Source organism: Podarcis tiliguerta (assembly GCF_965153285.1).
Source record: "Podarcis tiliguerta genome assembly, chromosome: 17".
Taxonomy (NCBI): Eukaryota; Metazoa; Chordata; class Lepidosauria; order Squamata; family Lacertidae; genus Podarcis; species Podarcis tiliguerta.
This window is the reverse complement of record NC_139550.1, coordinates 10,700,596-10,720,549: the sequence shown is the minus strand read 5'-3', so window position 1 is coordinate 10,720,549 and position 19,954 is coordinate 10,700,596. Positions and strand designations below refer to the sequence as shown.

The window sequence follows — 19,954 nt, the reverse complement described above, 5'->3', positions numbered from 1 at the left end:
GGTATGGCAACTATAGTGGCATGTCTGTGACGAGGTTGCTTCCTGTGTACATGTGCAAAGCTTCCACAGATAAGCTGACGCTTGCCGACCAACCCCCATGTATGGGTAACTCCTGGAGGAAGACGAAAGCATGCCCCTGGACCCAGCTTTAAGGTTATCAACCCCTTTCCTTTCACAGTGCTTGACGGATGGATCATGATTCTTGAATTATGGAGGCTATGACAGTAGGAACATGCCACCCTTTATTTCCATGATCGCTTTCTGATTAGGGTAGGAATACTTGCAAGCCTCACTTCCTGGCCTGTAGAGAGAAAACGGACTTTGGAGAAGTGGAGAAGGCAGATGCTCATAAAAGGCACGTAACGCAGCACAGGGACACCGTGAACACCATTTTTTTCCAAAGGTTTCCACCTTAGCTTTGCTGTGTGCTGCTGAATACTTGTTTAAATCTCACAGAAAGTTGCCTTTGCCCACCCAACAGCTAAGCTGGACATGGGGCAGCAAATGTGTATTTATGCATGTGTCTGTCCTGTCTGCGTGCAAAGCAGGAGGTGGTTTTAGACATCTATATGTACATACAGGAAAGTATGTATGGCACATACACCTTACCCTACAATGACCGGAAATCTTATTGAGGCCCCTGAAATTTTATTAGGCTCATAGCTGACGTACTTTCAGGTGCATCTTCAGAGCCAAGAAATATAGAAAAAAAGCTCTTTTAAAAAAATGAAAACTGAGATTCTCAGGAAGCTAGATTTTGTACCCTGCTGTTTCAGGCAAAATCAGCCAGCCATTTAGAAGGGTTTTTGAACTATGTTTGACAATGATAATGAGACAGCTGAAAGAAATAGGCCTGGATACAGAAGCCACAGAAGGATGAGTCATGTTATGGAAATAATTTTAAAAATTCCTCTAGCTTACACCTGCAACTGATCTACTAATCAGAAGGAGGGATGAAAAGTAGTATTTAGGTGGCATTTTAAAAATCCTGAAGCAGCAAAGAGTAAAAACATACCACAAACTACAAATCTCTATGGTAATCAAATCGACACCCCTGCACTTAACACTCTCAGGTTTGAGAGTCATCCTTGTTCAGGAAAACCTATTACAAACACAAGTCATATCTGAGTGTTTATTTTCACTTTGGACTACTTACCATATTGTACCAGGCACTGACAAGGTATTTCTCCTCCATATCTCTTTGAGTTTTCGTTTTCTCGTATTCTTTCTAATTAAGAAAAGCATTATCAAGAGCTTTTGATTATTTGGCATTCGTGCTAAAGGTATTTATGCAGCATTGCAGGTCCAAGTGCATGAATTTTACTCCCCATTAGTTGTAGCAACATGTGCTGGAGGCCACAGACACCTCACGTCATTAGAGCCATCATAAAAATAGCATTTTCAATTGGTGACCACATGGTGCAACGGGGTGAGCTCCCGTTACTTTGTCTCAGCTCTTGCCTACCTAGCAGTTCAAAAGCACACCAGTGCAAGTAGAAAAACAGGTACCACTGTGGCGGGAAGGCAAACAGCGTTTCCATGTGCTCTGGTTTCCATCACGGTGTCTCGTTGCACCAGAAGCGGTTTAGCCACATGACCCAGAAAGCTGTCTGTGGACAAACTCTGGCTCCCTCGGCCTGAAAGCGAGATGAGCGCCGCAACACCATAGTCGCCTTTGACTGGACTTAACCGTCCAGGGGTCCTTTACCTTTTACCTTTACATGGTGCATGGCTGCCTGTTTTTACTTCAAATCAGGAGCCCAGGATGAAAACTTAACCCAACAGTGAACATTCAGGAGCACAATATAATTGCCAACAGTGCAGCAATTCTATGCAGAAGGATAGAGCAATCCTAACTTGGGGCCAGGAAAGAATGAAGTGGCAGATCTCCTGCTGCATCTGGAGCTCTGACACTCACACCAACCAGGGCAAAAGGTTTGTGAGTGGAGGTGGGCGTGTGAGGAAGCAGTTTCTTGTGATCGTTCATTATGCCAGTTCCAGAGCTGCAAGCATTGCACCTCCCTTTTTTGGCACTCCAAGTGCTACCACTGGAAGGAGATCTGCTAGTGGTGGCTTTCTGCCTGCCTGGGCAAAGCTGGGACCTCCGACGCAGAGGAGAAGTCCCTCTGACTGGCAATATTCCTCTCTGTGATGAAGAGGCAGCTGCTCACAATGCAAATCTCGCCCTCATCCATCAGGGGAGGGACAGGATTGCTTTCTTGCCCGAGGATAAGCCAGTTGGAAAATCAGTGGAACTTGCTTCTGAGAAAACACGCATAGAACTGATCTGCAAGTTACCACTACAGTAGAACCTCGGTTCTCGAACATCTCCATTGACGAACGATTCGGAACCCAAACGCCGTAAACCTGGAAGTAATTGCTTCAGTTTTTGAATGGCTTCTGCTGCGTGTTTTTCCATTTTTTCAATGGAGTTTGCCAACCGTCCATTGATCCTCAGTTTTTGAACATTTCAGAAGTGGAATGGTCTTCCAGAATGGATTATGTTCGAAAAGCGAGGTTCCACTGTCCTGCTATTTATTACAGATGTCTTACCCACCCTTGGCAATAAGGTCTCAGGGTAGGATACAACCGAGTAAAAATACAGTGGGGGAAATTCAATGTAGCCCCATGGCAGTCGTTCCATCGGTGCAAGCTTTTCAGCTTCTGAAACAAGTCAATTTTGAAGGGCGGGGGGGGGGGCGGGGGGCGGAAGCCCCACTGCACAAGTACAGGCTTCCATTGGCGGGACTTGTTGGTTGAATCCTGCCCAGTGTCAAACTCAAAACAATTTAGGCTAGCCCAGCATAAGTTACCTCTAAAGAATGGAACATCCTGTCACGTTCTTGCAGCTGATTCTTCAGTGCCTGAATCTCAGGTGCCGACCCTTGGTTCTGTTTGGGATCTAAAGTACGGATCACCTGCAAGGGGCAAGAACCATACAGCACAAAGTAAGAACGCAGGAAAATGCCTTCTCCTGGGTCACACTATTTCCCCATCTATCCTAGCATTCTCTGTTATCCTTGGAAGTGACTCCGCAGGGTCTCAAGACAGACAGATGTCTTTCCCATCATCTACATCTCAATTCCTTTAGGTTGAGATGCTAGAGAACCTGGGAACCTTCCGAATGCAAAATATGCATTCTACCAACTGCGCTATGGATCCTTAACATGATACACAGAGTTGGCAGAGTTAAATATATATATATATAAAAACACAATCTAACTCATTCTTGGTATTGGCATATTGTTAATTCCAATTGATAATTTTGTGAGGCTACAGAGGGAGGACAAGTCTCAGCCCTCTAAGGAACGTGGCGGAGAACAGAAGATACTCACACTTTTAGCCTTTTCCAAGTATTTCTTGTATCTTTCCTCCATTTGCTTCATTTCTTCTTCTTTTTTACGCAAAGCTTCCTGCAACTCTTCTATTTTGAGAGCTTTATTGGGAGAAGATGTCACATTTCAGATATTGCTGACAGCTTATAGGAACACTTTTTAAAGTACGTTTGAAAAGACAGGGCTATTAAGAATATTTGAAAATGGAAATCCAATCCCTTTGACAGGGAAGATTGCTGACTTGTAAACACCCTCCCCCCAGAACAACCCCCCCACCCCCACCCATTGCACATAAACATGATGTTCAAGTCAGACAGCTCTCTCTATATATATACCTACACACACACACACACACACACGCTCTGGGTGGGGAGGTTGAAACCCCTCCATCCAGTGTAACAATGGAGATGCAGAGGAAAACTTGGCAGCAGAGTACAGCAAACCTTGTGTCCTCCTCTTCCTTTGGGTTTCATTTGTGTGGACGTTTTTTATCGCGAGTTCTTCAAGGACCATGAACCCATATGCAATTAAACTGCTGTTAGGGAGTTTAGTACACCATTTAAATGATGTTGTGCAAATGGATTTCCGAGGCTGGACAGGGTACTCAAAACCAAGATGTTGACAAGCCTAATTCTGGCATATGTATTGGGAATGTTCATGGCAAGGAGAGCGCAGTGTCTACCTCAAGCAGAAGATCTGAGGTGTAATTAAGGGGCAGCAAAATGTTCTTTATTTATTTATACTCCCTGGGAGAGGTGTTTGTGGGATTTTTTGCATCAAGTGCCAAAATGATATGGGCAATCTTACATACCATGATCCTTGACTCAATTTCTTTTGGGAGGTGGGGGAGTTAGGGGATATCATTTGCTGTTTCGCTACAGGCAGCAAAATGTCTTGGGACAGCCTTGCAACCTGTGTTTTTTTGTTTTTTAATTACCTGTCTCCACACAGTGGTGGTATATAATACAAGTAGAGGCTACCTATGCCAGACTATTCCATTTCTGCCATTTAGAGTGAGTGTCAGTTACAAACATACAATACTCTTGTTATCTAAAAGAAGAAAAGAGCCAATTATCAGGGTTTAGCTGATTTAAAGGAAAACAACTAGATGCTGTGTTGTAAAAAAACCCAAATGCAGAGTCCTAAATTAGGTGTGTTAAGACATTTATTTGTGTTTTGAAAGAAGTGTTTTTACGATTGTAACAATAAAAATCAGTTATGAGGCAAAATATAAAACTACTTACAACTGTTGTTATATCGAGGCTCTAACTCTTCAATGATAGCTCGCTTCTTCTGAAGCTCATTATTAGCTTCATGCAGCTTTTCACTATTAAAAAAGATAGAGCCAGAGTATGACCGGTTGCTGAACTACTTTTCCCTGGAAAATTCCTATTTCAGAATAACACTCTAAAACTTCTGTCAAATTTAACAAAATATATGCCACCTGATCCCTATCGGTAAAATTCATTAAGCTAGCAATACAGTCCCAAGATACCCTGAACTGGTGGTACTAACTTTTCAATAAAAATATTTAGGGTTAGGATCTAAAAATAGCTTTTAAATGCTCAATGTATAAACCATCTTTAGCTGGTTCACTCCTAACTGTGCTGCCTGGGATAAGAATAATTGTTTTACTATTCTTACATAAGAAGTAGAAAACATTTTACTACTTACAGATGTTCATCAAGCTTCTTTTTCAGAATGACTGACTAAAAACAAAAGAAACAAAAAGTGTTATTTGAAGCATTCATTGTGGCATAGATTTGAAAACTGAGGGTAGAACAAAAAGTTAAAGCAAATATGTGCAACAAAGCCTAAATGGGCAGCCTCAGGTACTTAATACTTTTCAGCTGGACCCTCTTAAGTTTATTTCTTCTCACAGTGCAAGACATGTGAAAGCAAGGAAAAACAAATATAAACCTGGAATCCCACCAGGGGAGGGGTGAGAATTGGAGCAGGGAAAGGTTAAGGACCACCTGCTCTTATACCAAATATCACCCCCCCCTCCCAAAAGTAGCTTTTCTCTGACCAAAGTGCACCATGAGCACAATTCAAAGTGTTGGTGCTGACCTGTAAAGCCCTAAACGGCCTCAGTCCTGTATACCTGAAGGAGCATCTCCACCTCCATCGTTCTGCCTGGACACTGAGGTCCAGCACCGAGGGCCTTCTGGCGGTTCCCTCACTGTGAGAAGCCAAGTTACAGGGAACCAGGCAGAGGGCCTTCTCGGTAGTGGCGCCCGCCCTGTGGAACGCTCTCCCACCAGATGCCAAAGAGAAAAATAACTAGCAAACTTTTAGAAGACATCTGAAGGCAGCCCTGTTTAGGGAAGCTTTTAATGTTTAATAGGTTATTGTATTTTAGTGTTTTGTTGGAAGCCGCCCAGAGTGGCTGGGGAAATCCAGCCAGATGGGCGGGGTATAAATAAATTTATTATTATTATTATTATTATTATTATTATTACTACTACTACTACTACTACCACCACTGGGTTTTGTTGCCAACATTAGCATATAGATATATTTTATGGGCAGAACTAACATTTTTACAATTTAACAAAATGCTTTTTTAAAAAAGGTTAAGGTTGTTCTGCTTTGTACCGCTCATGTACAATGTAATGTGCATCAATAAATTCATTTCGAGTCCAGTTCACACAGCAGCCCCTAAGCAAGGTCCTACGTGACCCATTCCATCTGTAGCAGCTACCTGTTCACTCACCCACCTCGAAAGATGAAAGAATCCTTGAAGCTGTCGGAAGGTCAGTGAAAAGTAGTGGTACCCTCCAAGCTGTATGCGTAGCCAGGCAGAATGGTCTCATTTAGTGCCTGCTGCATGAACTGACCCACAGCTGCATTGGGCATGCTATGTTACAGGCTGGGCATGTGGCTGCTCTGTTCTGGCAGCAATTTTGTCAATTGTCAGACAGCTACTACCCTCAGCGACTTTGTAAAAAAAATGAGATAAGGGCGAGGAAGTTAACCAGTGCCACTCAAGTCAAAACCATAGCTGCTACATACATGCAATGTAGCCCTATTCAGACAAGGCTCATAGCATATGCGCAGCGTTGATCTAAATGCACTAACCTGACCAAGTATGGAAATTTTTTGCTTTCTAAATATATAAGGATGCATAGTACATAAATTTGTTAAAACCACTTTCAAATTGTTCAAAAAGGTATAGCTAGGTTCTGATGAGCATATTGAAAGTCTCGTGTAAAAATCTTGTATATGCAATTGACATGTACATTGCCATGTGCAACATTTGCAAAGGAGCAGTGATGATCTCCAATGCCCTCCTCTTCAGAAGGTGCAGCTGATTCATACATGGGTTTCATGCCAATTCCTACACAGAAGTGTGTTCATTTAGGAATGTTATAAAATATTAAGGCACCCCTATTTAAGAAACAAGGGATTTCTAGCCCATGTCATTATTTTTGTCATAAGAACAATGTGAGAACACCACAATAAATGTAAATTTTAATGTGGCTCAGTCCTGCATGGAAAGACCTACATGAAAATAGTGTAAAAGCATTAACTACAAATTAAATAACTGAAATTGTGGCTGATTGCAGTACTTGCAAACTTCGTCACCTGTGTCTAAGGAAGCATGCAACAAACGCAGCTGAAGCATTGCCATGACGACAACACACATAAAAATATTTGGGAGATGCACGCCCCTAAGGTTCTGCTAAGCCACAGGTGCACAACATGTAGAAAGCGTGAAACATAACATGAATAAGAACAAAAACTTTATCCATTTACGTTTCTCTTAAAAAGAAAAAAAGAGAGCCACGAATCGGCATTGACTGATTAAGAGCAGATTGAAGTAAATAGGAAGCCATACTCACAATAGCCTTCAGCAGAAACCCGTGCCGAGAGACAGAGGCAACAGATTAGTACGAAGCAAACAGCAGCCAACAGAATAAACTACTTAGTATCTTTTGAAGAGAACACATTTAAAGCAAGGCATTCTCAGAGCATGCACATTTTCTTCTCTCTCTGCTCTCTAAGGTCTCTTCCTCCTGTCTCATCCTCTAGAGAGCTGTGGAAAGCTAGCACAAACCCGTTTCAAGTATATGAATAAGTGCTCTAATTCAAACACAAATGCTGCAACGAGACATCTTTCAATAAAACACATACACGAATATCAACTCGACCTAAGCTTTCAAAAGATGGTGGCTGAGGTCACCGTAAGGACTACATGCGAAAGCAACCAGAAGTAATTAGATGAGGTGAATGGCAGCCCACCTAACAATGATACAAAATGCAAATCTCCCCCCTCCCCCCCCCATTCAAAAGTGGCTGCGGTTGTACAGCATATACATCCAAGGAAAAGTAAAAAACTGGCACACTTTGTTGAATGCTTTTAAGAGCATGGGCTGCTAATCTGTGGGCCTCCAGCTATTGCTGAATCACAACTCCAAAGACTCAGAGTGGGAAGGGACCCTGAGGGTCATCTAGTCCAACCCCCTGCAATGAAGGAATATCCTGCCCACAACCATCTCTGGGTGGGCTCGAACCAACAAACTTCTTGTCAACAGCCAGACACACTGACTCATTGTGCCACAGATGATGCAAACTGTAGTTCTACAATGCCTTGTGGAGGTCCACAAGTCAGCCAGCTATGATTTAGTGTTTACATGGTGGTCCTGTACAGTGAACACACCAAACAGATGATCAACTCAGTTGCTGCATATTGACTAGACTTGCCAGCAGGAAGCTTCTTCTCTGAAACTGGGAACTCTGCTCCCATTTAAAAATAGTTAGAACCAGGGAATCACATTATTTTATTTTTACATGTGAAAGCAAATGAAGCTTTGCAGAAAATTTAAAGTCGGTTGAGTTAGAATACCAGACGCTGGAAAAGTCAGCATTATTATAAACTGATTGCAAGAAGTTTGTCTTTTTCCACTTACATCTTCTGTTTTTAAACCTTGCTCCTGTAAGGATTTCTGCAGTTCTTCAACCTGAGATTGTACTTCAAGCAGTCTCTGATTTACGAGCCTAGAAATAATAAGAAGAAAAACATCACTTTCTTCTCAGACACAACTATTAAGTCTTATTTATTCTCCTTAAAAAGAACAGAAAACCATAGTCGCCCAATTTTGTTTACAATTCAGTGTGCAATTCATACAGCATTTGAACAAGTGGCACAAAGTATTATTTTTAAACACACTGATAGCCTCACCTTTCCTTGTGCATTTCAAGGTGGCTAATAGAAATCATAAAACATGTGAAAAAGAGTAAGGTAGCAATTGAAGAAGTTAAACATAGCAATAAAAATCTAATAGACAAGCAATTATAACAAGGCCAAAGGCCTTAACGCTAAGGTGGCAGGCCAAAAAGGAGGCAGCAAAAAAAAAAAAAAAGAAAAAGAAAAAAAAAAGAAAAGAAAAAAAGAAAAAAAACAGAAAAAGAGGTTTCTGTTGGCAGGGAATTCCAAAGTCAGGGCATGGCAACAGATAAGACCCACTCTGTCATTCCAACCAAATGGGGAACTGACAATAAACAAACTTTATAGTGTGATGAATTAAAGGGCAGCTAAAAGAACAATATTGATTGCCATCTCTTGCTGAATACAGCACCTTGCAAGCTGCTTCCAAAGGAAAATCAATAAGAAAATATTAACACAGTATAAAAAAAATCCCTCTGACATCAAAACTTTTCTAGAATCCCATTGTCTCAGACTGCAAGAAAGCAGAGCTTGGCAAGGCATGCCTTTGAACCACCAGGGATAAAGCTTGTGGCTAGAAGACTTCCTAGAGCCCCAGTTTAGAAGCATAATTTCACCAGAGAGTATGATCTTTTGTGGAATGGAGAAAAGAAAGGAGAAACTGGGTCTTCAAGCCTGAAGAATTTTAAAGCTACCTTTAAAAACATACAGCATGTGTCTAAGACTTCCCTAAGACCTTCACTTCAAACATGGGTCTTTTTGCATTTTGTACAGATTTAGGAATGCATTACACAATACAAACGCAGGTGTATGCGATAGGTGTCTCCCAGGATGAACACAGCAGCATATGAAGGGGGCACACAAAGATCTTTAAACATGCAATAAATATATCCCGGGGTCAGCTGCGGCTTGTAAGTGTGTTTACCAAATATCTGCAGATACAATGGCCTTCTTCAAAAAGTACATTCTTCTTCCTTTCAAATATTATCATGCTTACCATGGGTACATGTATCTCCCCTTAAAATACTGTGGAATTCACTGCAGAAACAGAACTTTTGTCCTGTCATATGATCAGTGAAAGATAAAGCTATTAGAGAGCCCATAACCTTTGTCACAGGGCAAGTAGAACTGAAGAAAAGAGGAACGTGGCCCCATTTTGAAGGGAAAACAGCCCTTTCTTACCTGTTCTCAGTCTCCAATTCATTCTTTCGGAGATTAGCATCATCCAGAAGGCTCTGTAACAAGGCAATTTTTTCATTATCAGATCCTTCTTGGTTCAACTTTAGTATCTTGTTTTCATGTTGAAGGCGAATGAGTTTTTCCCTTGAATAAACAAGATGAGAGCCAGGATTAGAAATTCAGCAATGGGACTCAGAAGAACACATCAGTAACATTAACACAGAAAGAACAGTTTTTTAAGAACTGCCTTACCAAACATCGGGGGGAGGGAACATTATAAACTGAGTGGAGACTGATAACAACAGCTTCTCTTACTACTAATGAAAACATTAATGAAATACAATGCTAAATGCATACCTATACATCCTGACATAAAGAGGATCATATAATTCAGACTTACTTGATTTCAGGGGTACTAATTTCAGCTGCTAAACTGTCAGAAGATTCCTGACCTCCCAGGGGCAACAATCCTATTTTAAAGAGTGAAAAAGAAAATGCTTAGATCATGTAGGGCTAATCTAGGATGTGACAGAAATAAATTATTTCAAATGTATTTCTACGCATATTCCAACTTTCATGCTACAAAAGAAAGACTTAAAATGTAACTGATATAATCTATAACTTCATTTTGATTAATGAAACCCAGGTGCTTGACAAGAATTCCGAATTACGGCATTTTGAGCTCAAATTGCTGAATCCGCATGCACCCTTGCAGGATTGCTCCAGATGAACAGGCAAATGAACTATATTTCAATAGATTGATACACCTTTTATGACCTATGAAACAAACCACTGTGACATTTTTATGATATTGTGAGAAACAAGTCTGATCTTCCAATTCTCTAGAATTCAAATGCTCTGAAAAAAACAGAGCATTCCTCCCTCCCTGCATGTTTTATCTTCCATATGGAAGGAACCTACTTTTGCACCGTAGGACCATAAAGCAAATGACCCTCTTCTCTGGCAACGTCAACCAATTTATTTATTCCATGTAATATAAACCAAAATGTGGGAAGAGCAATAAAGGAATATTAATGGAAAAGAGACCCAGCAAAGGATACTAACTTGGGGCACACAGATTATTAAAATATACTCATAAATAACAGCACCAACCTACTCCCTGAAATGCCACAACAAAATCTTATATTTCACACACCACACTCTCTACATGATGTTTTAGGTGAAATCTCATCATCTTGATTTTCTTTACCTGAAGTAGTAAGCTGCCCCTCTTGTGCTTGTACACATCGAATCTCTTCAATGGTTTCTTTCAGGGAATCTCTCTCCGTTCTTAACCGCTACATAACAAGAAAAACATAGATAAATATGTGACAATTCTACAAGTCAACTCATGAAGCACTGCTAAAATGGCTACCATCGCATGTCAGGATTTTAATCATCTATGTATCCAAAAAAAGTCTTCCATGTGAAGAACTTCAAAACAAAACTAAAAGAAATGAAATGAAATATCTGCTAGTTTGTCTTCTGAAAGGGCCTATTATGCAGTAGGTAAATATATCCAGACTCCACAGACTTGTGGAATCTCAAACCCATCAACATCATGCAGGGCTTTGAACAGCACAGGGAAAATGCCAGTGCCAACTGTCAAATAGTTCCTTGCACTAACTGGAAAATTGTATTAGCAATTCCAGAAAGTTATGGGGAAGGAAAACAGGCAAGGTAATGCAGTGAAGAAGTATCTGATATATTCCCCATGCCACTTTTTGGGGGACATCAGCAGCATTGCTTTAAAGCAGAAAGGCATTAACTCCTTGTGACCCCCAGAGCAATAATGCCTGCGTGCCTAGCAGTTTAGAGCTCCATCTACTAAACAGAAAGAAGACAAAGACCTCCCCCTGCTATATATTAATTGAATGTTTGCACACACTGTCCCAACAGACCACCACCTCCAGTCAAACCCTCTTTTACATTGAACAAGGGGTTGTTGCCAAAACCAAGAGTTCCATAGCAACTAGTTCAATTTTTGTCAGTGTTCCAACATCATTACAATGTGCATTTCCTTGCCCGCTGTCAACCTATGAAATGGAGTGATGCAGCAAAATGCACAACATAACAGCGTCAGGGCCAGACAAGTTGAACTAGTTGTTAGTGGAGGGAGGATTGAAGGGCTGGGGAAGAAACTTGGCAAGGGGCTGCCATTTTCAGCCATATCTCAGTGTTCTAACATATACTTAGTAATGTATTTGAATGTAAAAAGCTAGACAGCCACTGCTCTAGAATGCTTGGCCCTTTAGAACCTGAAATTAATATATGTTTTATGTTTTCAATGTATGAATGGTATGTAGGTTCAGAAATGGCCGAGTCAGGTCTACACTATGGTGGCAGCAGGGCCCTCAACAATAAACAACAAAAAAGGAATCATGCTGAAATACATTGAAAAGAGGTTTAATTTCTACCTAGGAAGCAGACAACGATGAAGCAAGAACCAAGATAAGGCTTTGACACAGCAGTTGCAATTGTGGGAGGAAGGAGAGACAGCATTAGGCTGGAGAGGCAGAGAGGTGCCTCCAAGCATAGGGAAGGCGAGGACGAGACAGACAGTAGCAGGGAGGAAAAGCAACGAACACAGATGTTGAGAGAAAATATGTGCAGCAGGAAAGGGTAAACTTGTGCCAAGCCGAAGAGATGAAGATGGAAAGTGACCCAGGTCTTTAACAAGTAGACTAAGAGGAAGATGTTGATGTACAGAGAAACCTCCTTTTCTCCACAGACCCTGCTCTAGTTAATGAAATAAGGGCTTTTCTACCTAAGGCTGTGCAACTACTCCTGTATATCATCTGAAGAAGGGAAAAGCAGTGTTGATGACAGCTGAGCTGGCTCTGGTGTTACAGCCAAATCCATTTTCTCCCTGCACACTGAAAGCTTTTTCAAGTTTATTTTATGCACTTTGTCAACAGAGCATCGAAGTATAGAAGCAGTTTTAAATAGAAGAGTACAATGACCTTAGTGTTAGGATGTTTTGTGAAAGGTATTCTGAAGTTTTTAAAAGATAGTGAAAGTGGCAGGAGAAAATGTCAGCTCTGGGGCATTGCCTGAAAGTGTGTCAAAAAGAATGCAGAGATGAGCTAACTAACTATATTTCTGGTAAACAAGAAAGATAAATGCATCACAAACAGTGATGGAAAAGCATAGGATAGAGGAAGATTAAGGTAGACAGTGAACATTTCAATTTTCACCACATTAAATCTGAGATGGGAGATACCCACATCCAGAAGGAAACATAATACGTCAAACAATCACATGGAAGACAAAAAGTCAGATATGAGAAAGTTGATCTGGGAATTATTTGCATAAACCGAAAACCACAGATGAAAATGCAAGCACCAACAGACACCATGGGTTGGTTGACATGTAACTCCAAGCTATGGCTTTATGCCAACAAGAAAGAGCCCTGTGCTCACAATGCTCTTTCATCCCTGTCTGAACTGCGAAGTTATTTGGTTTATGGCAAACCATGGCTTCCACAGGCCTTCTAAACATACAAATAAACTGTGGAGTGAGAGAGCGAACAGCATGCAAGCTCAACCCATAGACAGGGTAAACCATGTTTTGGCATTACATATGAACTGACATGTGAAACAGCGATGGAGCCTTGTAGAAAACCACGCAGAAAGTGAGACAACATGATCAGTTGCAGTAGTTAAAAGAAGTTACTAGGAACTGTTATGAGACTTAGAGAAGGAGAGGTCAAAGAAGGTAGACAAAGATAAAGAAGGCAGGAAACCAATAGAAGAGCTGGAAGAGGCTTTTAGAAGCACTCCAGAAATCTACTACATTACAGCACAGAAAAGGACATTTAACCTAGGATTTATAAGGGGACAACATCAAAAACCAACTCTTTTAAGAGATAAGAGTTAATAAAGTTGCTTCTATCAAGGATGAAAAAGCAACATTTAGATACATACATCTTTTTCTTTTTGCAGACTGTCTACTTTTTCTTTCAGCATCTTGTACTCAAATTCTAATTTGTCTGCTTTCTTGGATTCTTCAGACAATCTATTCTGGAGTTCAACTACCTGTAAGAGCAAGAAGGGATCACATCACCAATAACACAAAAATGTATGAATCATCGTAAGAGCCAATGGCACGTTCATTTGCAACAATAAAAAAATGTTTATTGTTACAAGAATGAGCCCAGGTGAGTCTTGGACTTGTGCAGTCCCCGCTGCAATCTTCCTCGGATGCAGTAACGACAAGCTAAGAAAGTTTTGCTTCTGATTCAGTTAAGTGCAGATTAGCTTTATATCGCACCCTAAACTGGTAAACTTTACTATGATTCATTGAAACGAACCAGCTGATAAGGGAGCTGTATCAATGGTCGATTTTCACTCAGTGGCAATCATAGCTGCCTTCCATTTTCAAATACTGAAATCGCTAAACTGAGATAAATACAATTACTACTCAATCTGTTGTTTTACTGGTGGTAATATCAGTAGATATGGAGAAGCAAGTATTAATGGAAATGAAACTGGTGTCCAGCTGCTGTCTCCTGCAGAATTAATTACCCAAAGGTGTAAGCAGACTGCTACTGATATCTCACAACTTCCTCCATAACACAGCTACATTAATGCAGCTGAATCTCAATTCACTCTCTTCAACACAATGTCTCAGAGTATGACTTGCTTTTCTGGTTATTATACCAGATATATAAAATAAATGCAGTATTTGTTCTGCCCTATCAGGGACTCTTAAGAAAGACAAAGCTGTTGTTTCCTCAGATACATGGAGAAATATCAGGTGGATGATTTTGCAACGAAGGATAAAACTAAACCAAAATGTGGTAATTGGAAGCCTTTTTTTGGACCAAGGGCCCCAAGCGCCCTATAAATAACCCATTTTAACTCCCTTCCCCATTTTACTTTTAAAACAATTAAAATATTGATTCAACTGAAAACGTTTGTACAAAAGAATTTAATTACAACAAAAGGCACTATATTTTATATTTATAATTTCAAAACATTATAAATAATGACCGTCATTTGAAAAACTATTGGCTGTTCATTACACACTCATCTAAAATGTGCCATTTTAATCATAATTATAGTTGACCAGATTCTATCAAACACATCTGTTAATGACAGGGATTGCTTTTCTTCTAGTTTTTACTTGTTAACAAATTCACCACTATTTCTAAGTTCACTTCTAAGACTTGATCCTTTAAAAATAGCAGTCGCCAAGTGAGTTTTGTAGCTGTGGGAATATAAACCTAATCATCCCTAGTCCAAGTCCAACTCTCAATCCAAAATATCACATGGATTTTATGAAATTTGGAATAGTGTTTTAAAGCATTTCTGTGGAAAAACTGCATGAGGGATTTTTTGGTCACTGGCTTGGCTGAGGAACAGAAGAAATTGTAAGGTGACTGGCATAAAGCGATTTACAAGTAATGGGAAATGTACTGGCTCCAATTTCACTCACTCCTGTGCTCACCTGTCTCTTGTACGTTTCCAGCTGACTGCGGGCTGCATTGGCTTTCCTCAACTCTTCTTCTAAGCTGACAGTGTTTTGCATGTACATTGTGTTCTTCTCCTCCAAGAGCTTCACTTGCCGCCGTAGATCTCCAAGGTCTTCCAACTTCTTTTTGTATGATTCCACCTGGCCTTCTAACTTGTCCACTTTGTCAGATGAATGCCTGGAGGGAGGGATGTTGCACAGACTCCATAGGTGGAAAACCTTTACTGAATGTGTTTTAATGTAAGTGTTTATTAGCGGCTGCTCGGCCAAAGCTCTTAGAAAGAATTATTTAAAAAGTAAGCATACTACAAAATAACAACAGAATTCCAGCATAATATAAAATCAAGTAATCAAAAAGAAAGGGACAAACAAAGATATTTTCACCTGTCAGAAAAGGAGGGAAATGATTGCACCAGGCAATCTCTCTGGGAATTCTAGAAGCAAAAGACACATCTGAATATGCCCTGTCTCAGTTATCACACCACCAGCCTTAGTTGAGATGCTGGGAGGACATTGAGGCAGATCTTAAATGTTGAGGGAGTCATACAGCCAGTGTGGTGTAGTGGTTAAGAGTAACAGACTCGTAATCTGGGGAACCGGGTTCGCATCTCCGCTCCTCCACATGCAGCTGCTGGGTGACCTTGGGCTAGTCACACTTCTCTGAAGTCTCTCAGCCCCACTCACCTCACAGAGTGTTTGTTGTGAGGGAGGGAGGGAAAGGAGCATGTTAGCCGCTTTGAGACTCCTTGGGGTAGTGATAAAGCGGGATATCAAGCGGGATATTCTTCTTCTACAGACAGAGGCAAGCTGTTAGACAGCCTGTTCCTAAGCCATTTAGGGCTTTAAAGTTTAAAACCAGCACACTGAATTGTCTCAGTAATGGACAGGAAGCTAGTGTAGCCTATTCAGATCTGGCAACGTATATCCTTTAGAAAGCTGTGTATAGAATGTATCACTGAACTTTGTTCTTGAGAATCAGCCCCATGAAGAATTATGCATTCTTATGGGCAGAGAACTGGCTTACCTTAATACATCCATTTCGTCCTTCAGAGACTGAGCTTCTTCAGCCAGGTTTGTTAATTCTTCATTTTGTTGCCGCAAGTCTACAATTTCCTTTTCCAACTCTTCACAACGAATTCGATAATCATCCTTTGCTGCTTCTAATCTGTAAACCACAACAGATTTCTTTTGAATAAACAAATAAATAAGGCAACACACACAAAATGCTTAGCAGCTCCTAGGCAGGATTCAAATTTTCCTCTTTTGCAACCTGAAAACAAAGAAACATAGATAGGACACAACTGAGTTGTTTGTTTCTTAGATTACCGTGGCTGAAAATCCAAAAATAGTGTGCCAGAGTTGCCTCATTCAAGCTCTGTCCTCCAGTGACCTCACAACCCAAAATATATTTTGCCATATAAATTGATCTATTTGCATCAGGAACTGCCATCTTGTAGTAAAAACTTCACAGTTACACAGCACATTCGGCCAAGCTGCACACAAAATTGAAACAGAGCAGCATAACATGAAAGTGTGGAATTTCTTTCTCTCACATGGAGGCATTTAAAATAGTTTTCTTTCTTTAAAGTGAGGAAAGAGATAATGGGGCCTTGCTCTGTGGCCCACGTCCAGCTGATAAACTTCCATCTAGCACAGGAGTAGGGAACTGTAGCTGGTCAGCAGGCCAGATCCTTACCTCCCCCTTCACCCTGCCAGAGAACAGATAAGAGTTGGGTGGGCCACTCCTTGCAAAGAGCCCTGCACGGTGCTTTGAAATGCCACTGATTACTGGGGCTTCAAAGAGCTGAGCAGGACTCTTTGCAAGGAGCAAGGGGCTTTCAAAGTGTCCTGCTCATGTCATTGCAAGGCCCTTCAAGAATCGGTCCCATGGGGAATTCAGTAGTGCAGCCCAATAAGCTTTTCTGCTGCAATCAACTGGCTACAGAATTTCCCACAGGGAGATCAGTAGTGGTCTATCCCAGCCCTCTTGCTCTCAGCAAGCCTCCCCTGCCAAGGTACAAGGTACAACCAGAAGTGTATTTTACGGCTCCCCACTATGCACTGGAAGCTGTGCCTCCTCCACCTGCCCTTTACCTTTCAACAAATTACATAATAATGCCAGGTCTGAGACAGGTGGGTATGGTTTGGAGAAGGTTGCAGTAGAAATCAGGACTGCGCTGGACCTAATTAGGGCTGTAGTCTGAAGGTTGCCTACCCTAATCTAACAAATGGGAGGGAATACAAGTGAATTTCTGATCAACTTTCATTTCTTCAGTTTAGAAAGTGAAACTGTGCTAGTTCTCAATGCAACATTCATAGCAAGCTTTCAGTGAACATTTCAATTGCTTTTGTTGTCAACATTATGTACCACTGTGGAAGTTTTCATGATCTGTGATCTAAAACCAAAGAAAGAAGAAAAACCACTGTGTTCCCTATTGCATAAGTCCCTTGGGTAGAGGACTTTAGGTGGTGGGATATCAGATGGTTCAAAAGTGAATCGTCCCACCCACCTGTCAAAGCTTGTGAAAGGGAGGTGAGGACAGATAGTGATCTGGCTTGCCAGGCCAAAAACATTCCCCACTCATGACCTAATGTGAAGTTATTAAAATATAGCTGAACAAGTTAATATAGTTGGACTGAATTCATTATCTTCCAATACATGGTGGCTGCTGGGACTTTGCACCACCATGCAATTTTTACCTGAAAGTTTCCTCTTGGAGTTGCTCTAACTGTGTCTGTAGCTGCAGATGTCTACGGCCCGCTGGGCTGTTGGGATCTTCTATGGAATCAGACTGATTTAGGCGTTCCATCAAGACCTGGTTCTCTGCTAGCAAACTACTCTTCTCTTCTTGCAGTGTAGCAACCTATTACCAAAACACAACAACAGACAACTGTACAGCTAAAAACTAATGTCTTAGTCTTTAAAACTAATGTAGAGGTGCAGGATCAAACTACATATTTAACAATAAAATCAGGTGGAAATCGTTTCAGGGTACATGTGTGTAATTTTCATAGCATACACCAAAGATAACTCTATGCCCACTTAGCAACTCAAACAGGGGTTGAAACAGTTCAACTATGGGACAACCAATGGAGTATGAAGGAAGAAAAATAAGAATAGTGCCTTACAAAGGCAGGAAGAGCATAGATAAATTCTTTTATCAATAAGGAAAGTAAATGCAACTTCAAATACAAGTGAACCAACAATATATATGGTTGTATCCAATGTTAGTCCTACTCTGAGTAGATGCACTGAAAATAATGAACATAACTAGCATAGGTCCATTATTTTAAGTGTGTCTACTCTGAGCGAAACTTAGTTGGCTAAAATATATTCACTGGTATAGACTGTAAGCTACTAGTAATGGGTGGACAGATGGGAACACCACAGACATGGTTCAGATCACATATTCCCTCCTCCCCAACTTCTTCTTTTGCAACAAAGAATGATTTGCTGCAATACCGAAACTGAGGAGACTGGTTTGCTATGAAAGGAGAAGTCAGGGAGAGCACAAGGGAAGTGGGATGTGAGCACACAAGCTTGAGTCTGCTTCATGTAAAGCCAACAATAATAATTTTATTATTTATATGCCACCCACCTGACAGGGTTGCCCCAGTCACTCCATGCCAAATCATAATTGACCATCATGAAATGCACTTTAAATATACAATTATATCTGTAATATGTTATACAAAAATATTTTATTTCCTAGATTTATAATGTAAAAAATCTTATTTTACATTTACTGTGCAATAGTCTGCTTACCTGCATATCAAGTTCATGGCATCTCTGGGAAATTTCTTCTTTGGTTGCTAAGGCTTCATTTAGTTCTTCTGTTGTTTTCTTCAACTGTATTTTTTAAAACACAATATATTTCCATTTGCTAAAAAGATTATGATGCAATAATTTTCTAAGGCTGTGATCCAAAGAAGCCATTCATGTACAAGTAAAAGAAACCAGGCATTTAATCATTTCTCTGCAAAATCTCCCACAGAAAGGCAAAAAAACTGACAAAGCCTTGCTTCTTTTTGGGCTATGAGATGCTGCAGAGAAATGTCTGAAAGCACCAGACGTATACACAAACGATTTTTTGGAATTACAATGCACCACTGTAACAACTTGCATAGTTACAGCATCTTAAAAGGGCAACTACTATCATGGTTAGACCACTAATTATATGTAAACAAGAAATAGAAGTATTTTACATATTCACACTGAGCCCTACGATCTGTACATTAAGAACGCTACAGAAAAATATTACCATGCAAAGTTAATAAAGCTTTAAAAAAACCACTTTTCTTTATAGTTGCATGAAATGAATATTGTTTGCTTTAACTCTTTTTCACACAACACAAAAGACTGGGAAACAAAACACAAGGAATAGACATTAAAGGTAAAACCTGCATAGACCCCTATCCTTACTAGGAGATATTCTATCCTTACTAGGAGAGACAGTGTGCTGGGTTATTTAGGAACATACCAAGCCACTTTACCTCAGGTCACACAACTTATCTATCTAGTCCAAAACTGTATCAGGCAGAGGCCTTTCTTTTTACCTGATACTTGATCCTCTTTAAAGTAGAATCATCCCAGATTGAATCTGGGACATTCTGCCAGCGAAGGATGTGCTCTACTAACTGAGCTACCAATTCCTTCTAAAATTGTTGCAGCGTTCAGCCATATTCTATAAATAAAATGGCTCACATCCAGGTTTCTACACATAATGCTTATATACAATTAGATTCAGATTTGTTGTATGCTGCTAACTTTGATTTTTTTAAAAAAAGATACAAA

At 40.4% G+C, this 19,954-nt stretch overlaps 1 protein-coding gene across 2 annotated transcripts in view; it reads right to left on the bottom strand.

Annotated features, from left to right (window-relative positions):
- Window positions 1–19,954, bottom strand: part of HOOK3 (hook microtubule tethering protein 3) — a 65,519-nt gene that overhangs the window by 8,558 nt on the left and 37,007 nt on the right. For both annotated transcript variants that reach the window (XM_083419887.1, XM_083419888.1), the window contains exons 8-21: window positions 18,926–19,009; window positions 17,860–18,023; window positions 16,184–16,324; window positions 15,136–15,337; window positions 13,611–13,721; window positions 10,895–10,982; window positions 10,085–10,154; window positions 9,688–9,828; window positions 8,249–8,336; window positions 5,010–5,044; window positions 4,580–4,662; window positions 3,336–3,436; window positions 2,814–2,918; window positions 1,157–1,228 (exon numbers count right to left, since the gene is read on the bottom strand). In XM_083419887.1, coding sequence (XP_083276013.1) covers window positions 1,157–1,228; window positions 2,814–2,918; window positions 3,336–3,436; window positions 4,580–4,662; window positions 5,010–5,044; window positions 8,249–8,336; window positions 9,688–9,828; window positions 10,085–10,154; window positions 10,895–10,982; window positions 13,611–13,721; window positions 15,136–15,337; window positions 16,184–16,324; window positions 17,860–18,023; window positions 18,926–19,009 — 1,485 coding nt within the window. The remainder of the gene's footprint in view (window positions 1–1,156; window positions 1,229–2,813; window positions 2,919–3,335; window positions 3,437–4,579; window positions 4,663–5,009; window positions 5,045–8,248; window positions 8,337–9,687; window positions 9,829–10,084; window positions 10,155–10,894; window positions 10,983–13,610; window positions 13,722–15,135; window positions 15,338–16,183; window positions 16,325–17,859; window positions 18,024–18,925; window positions 19,010–19,954) is intronic.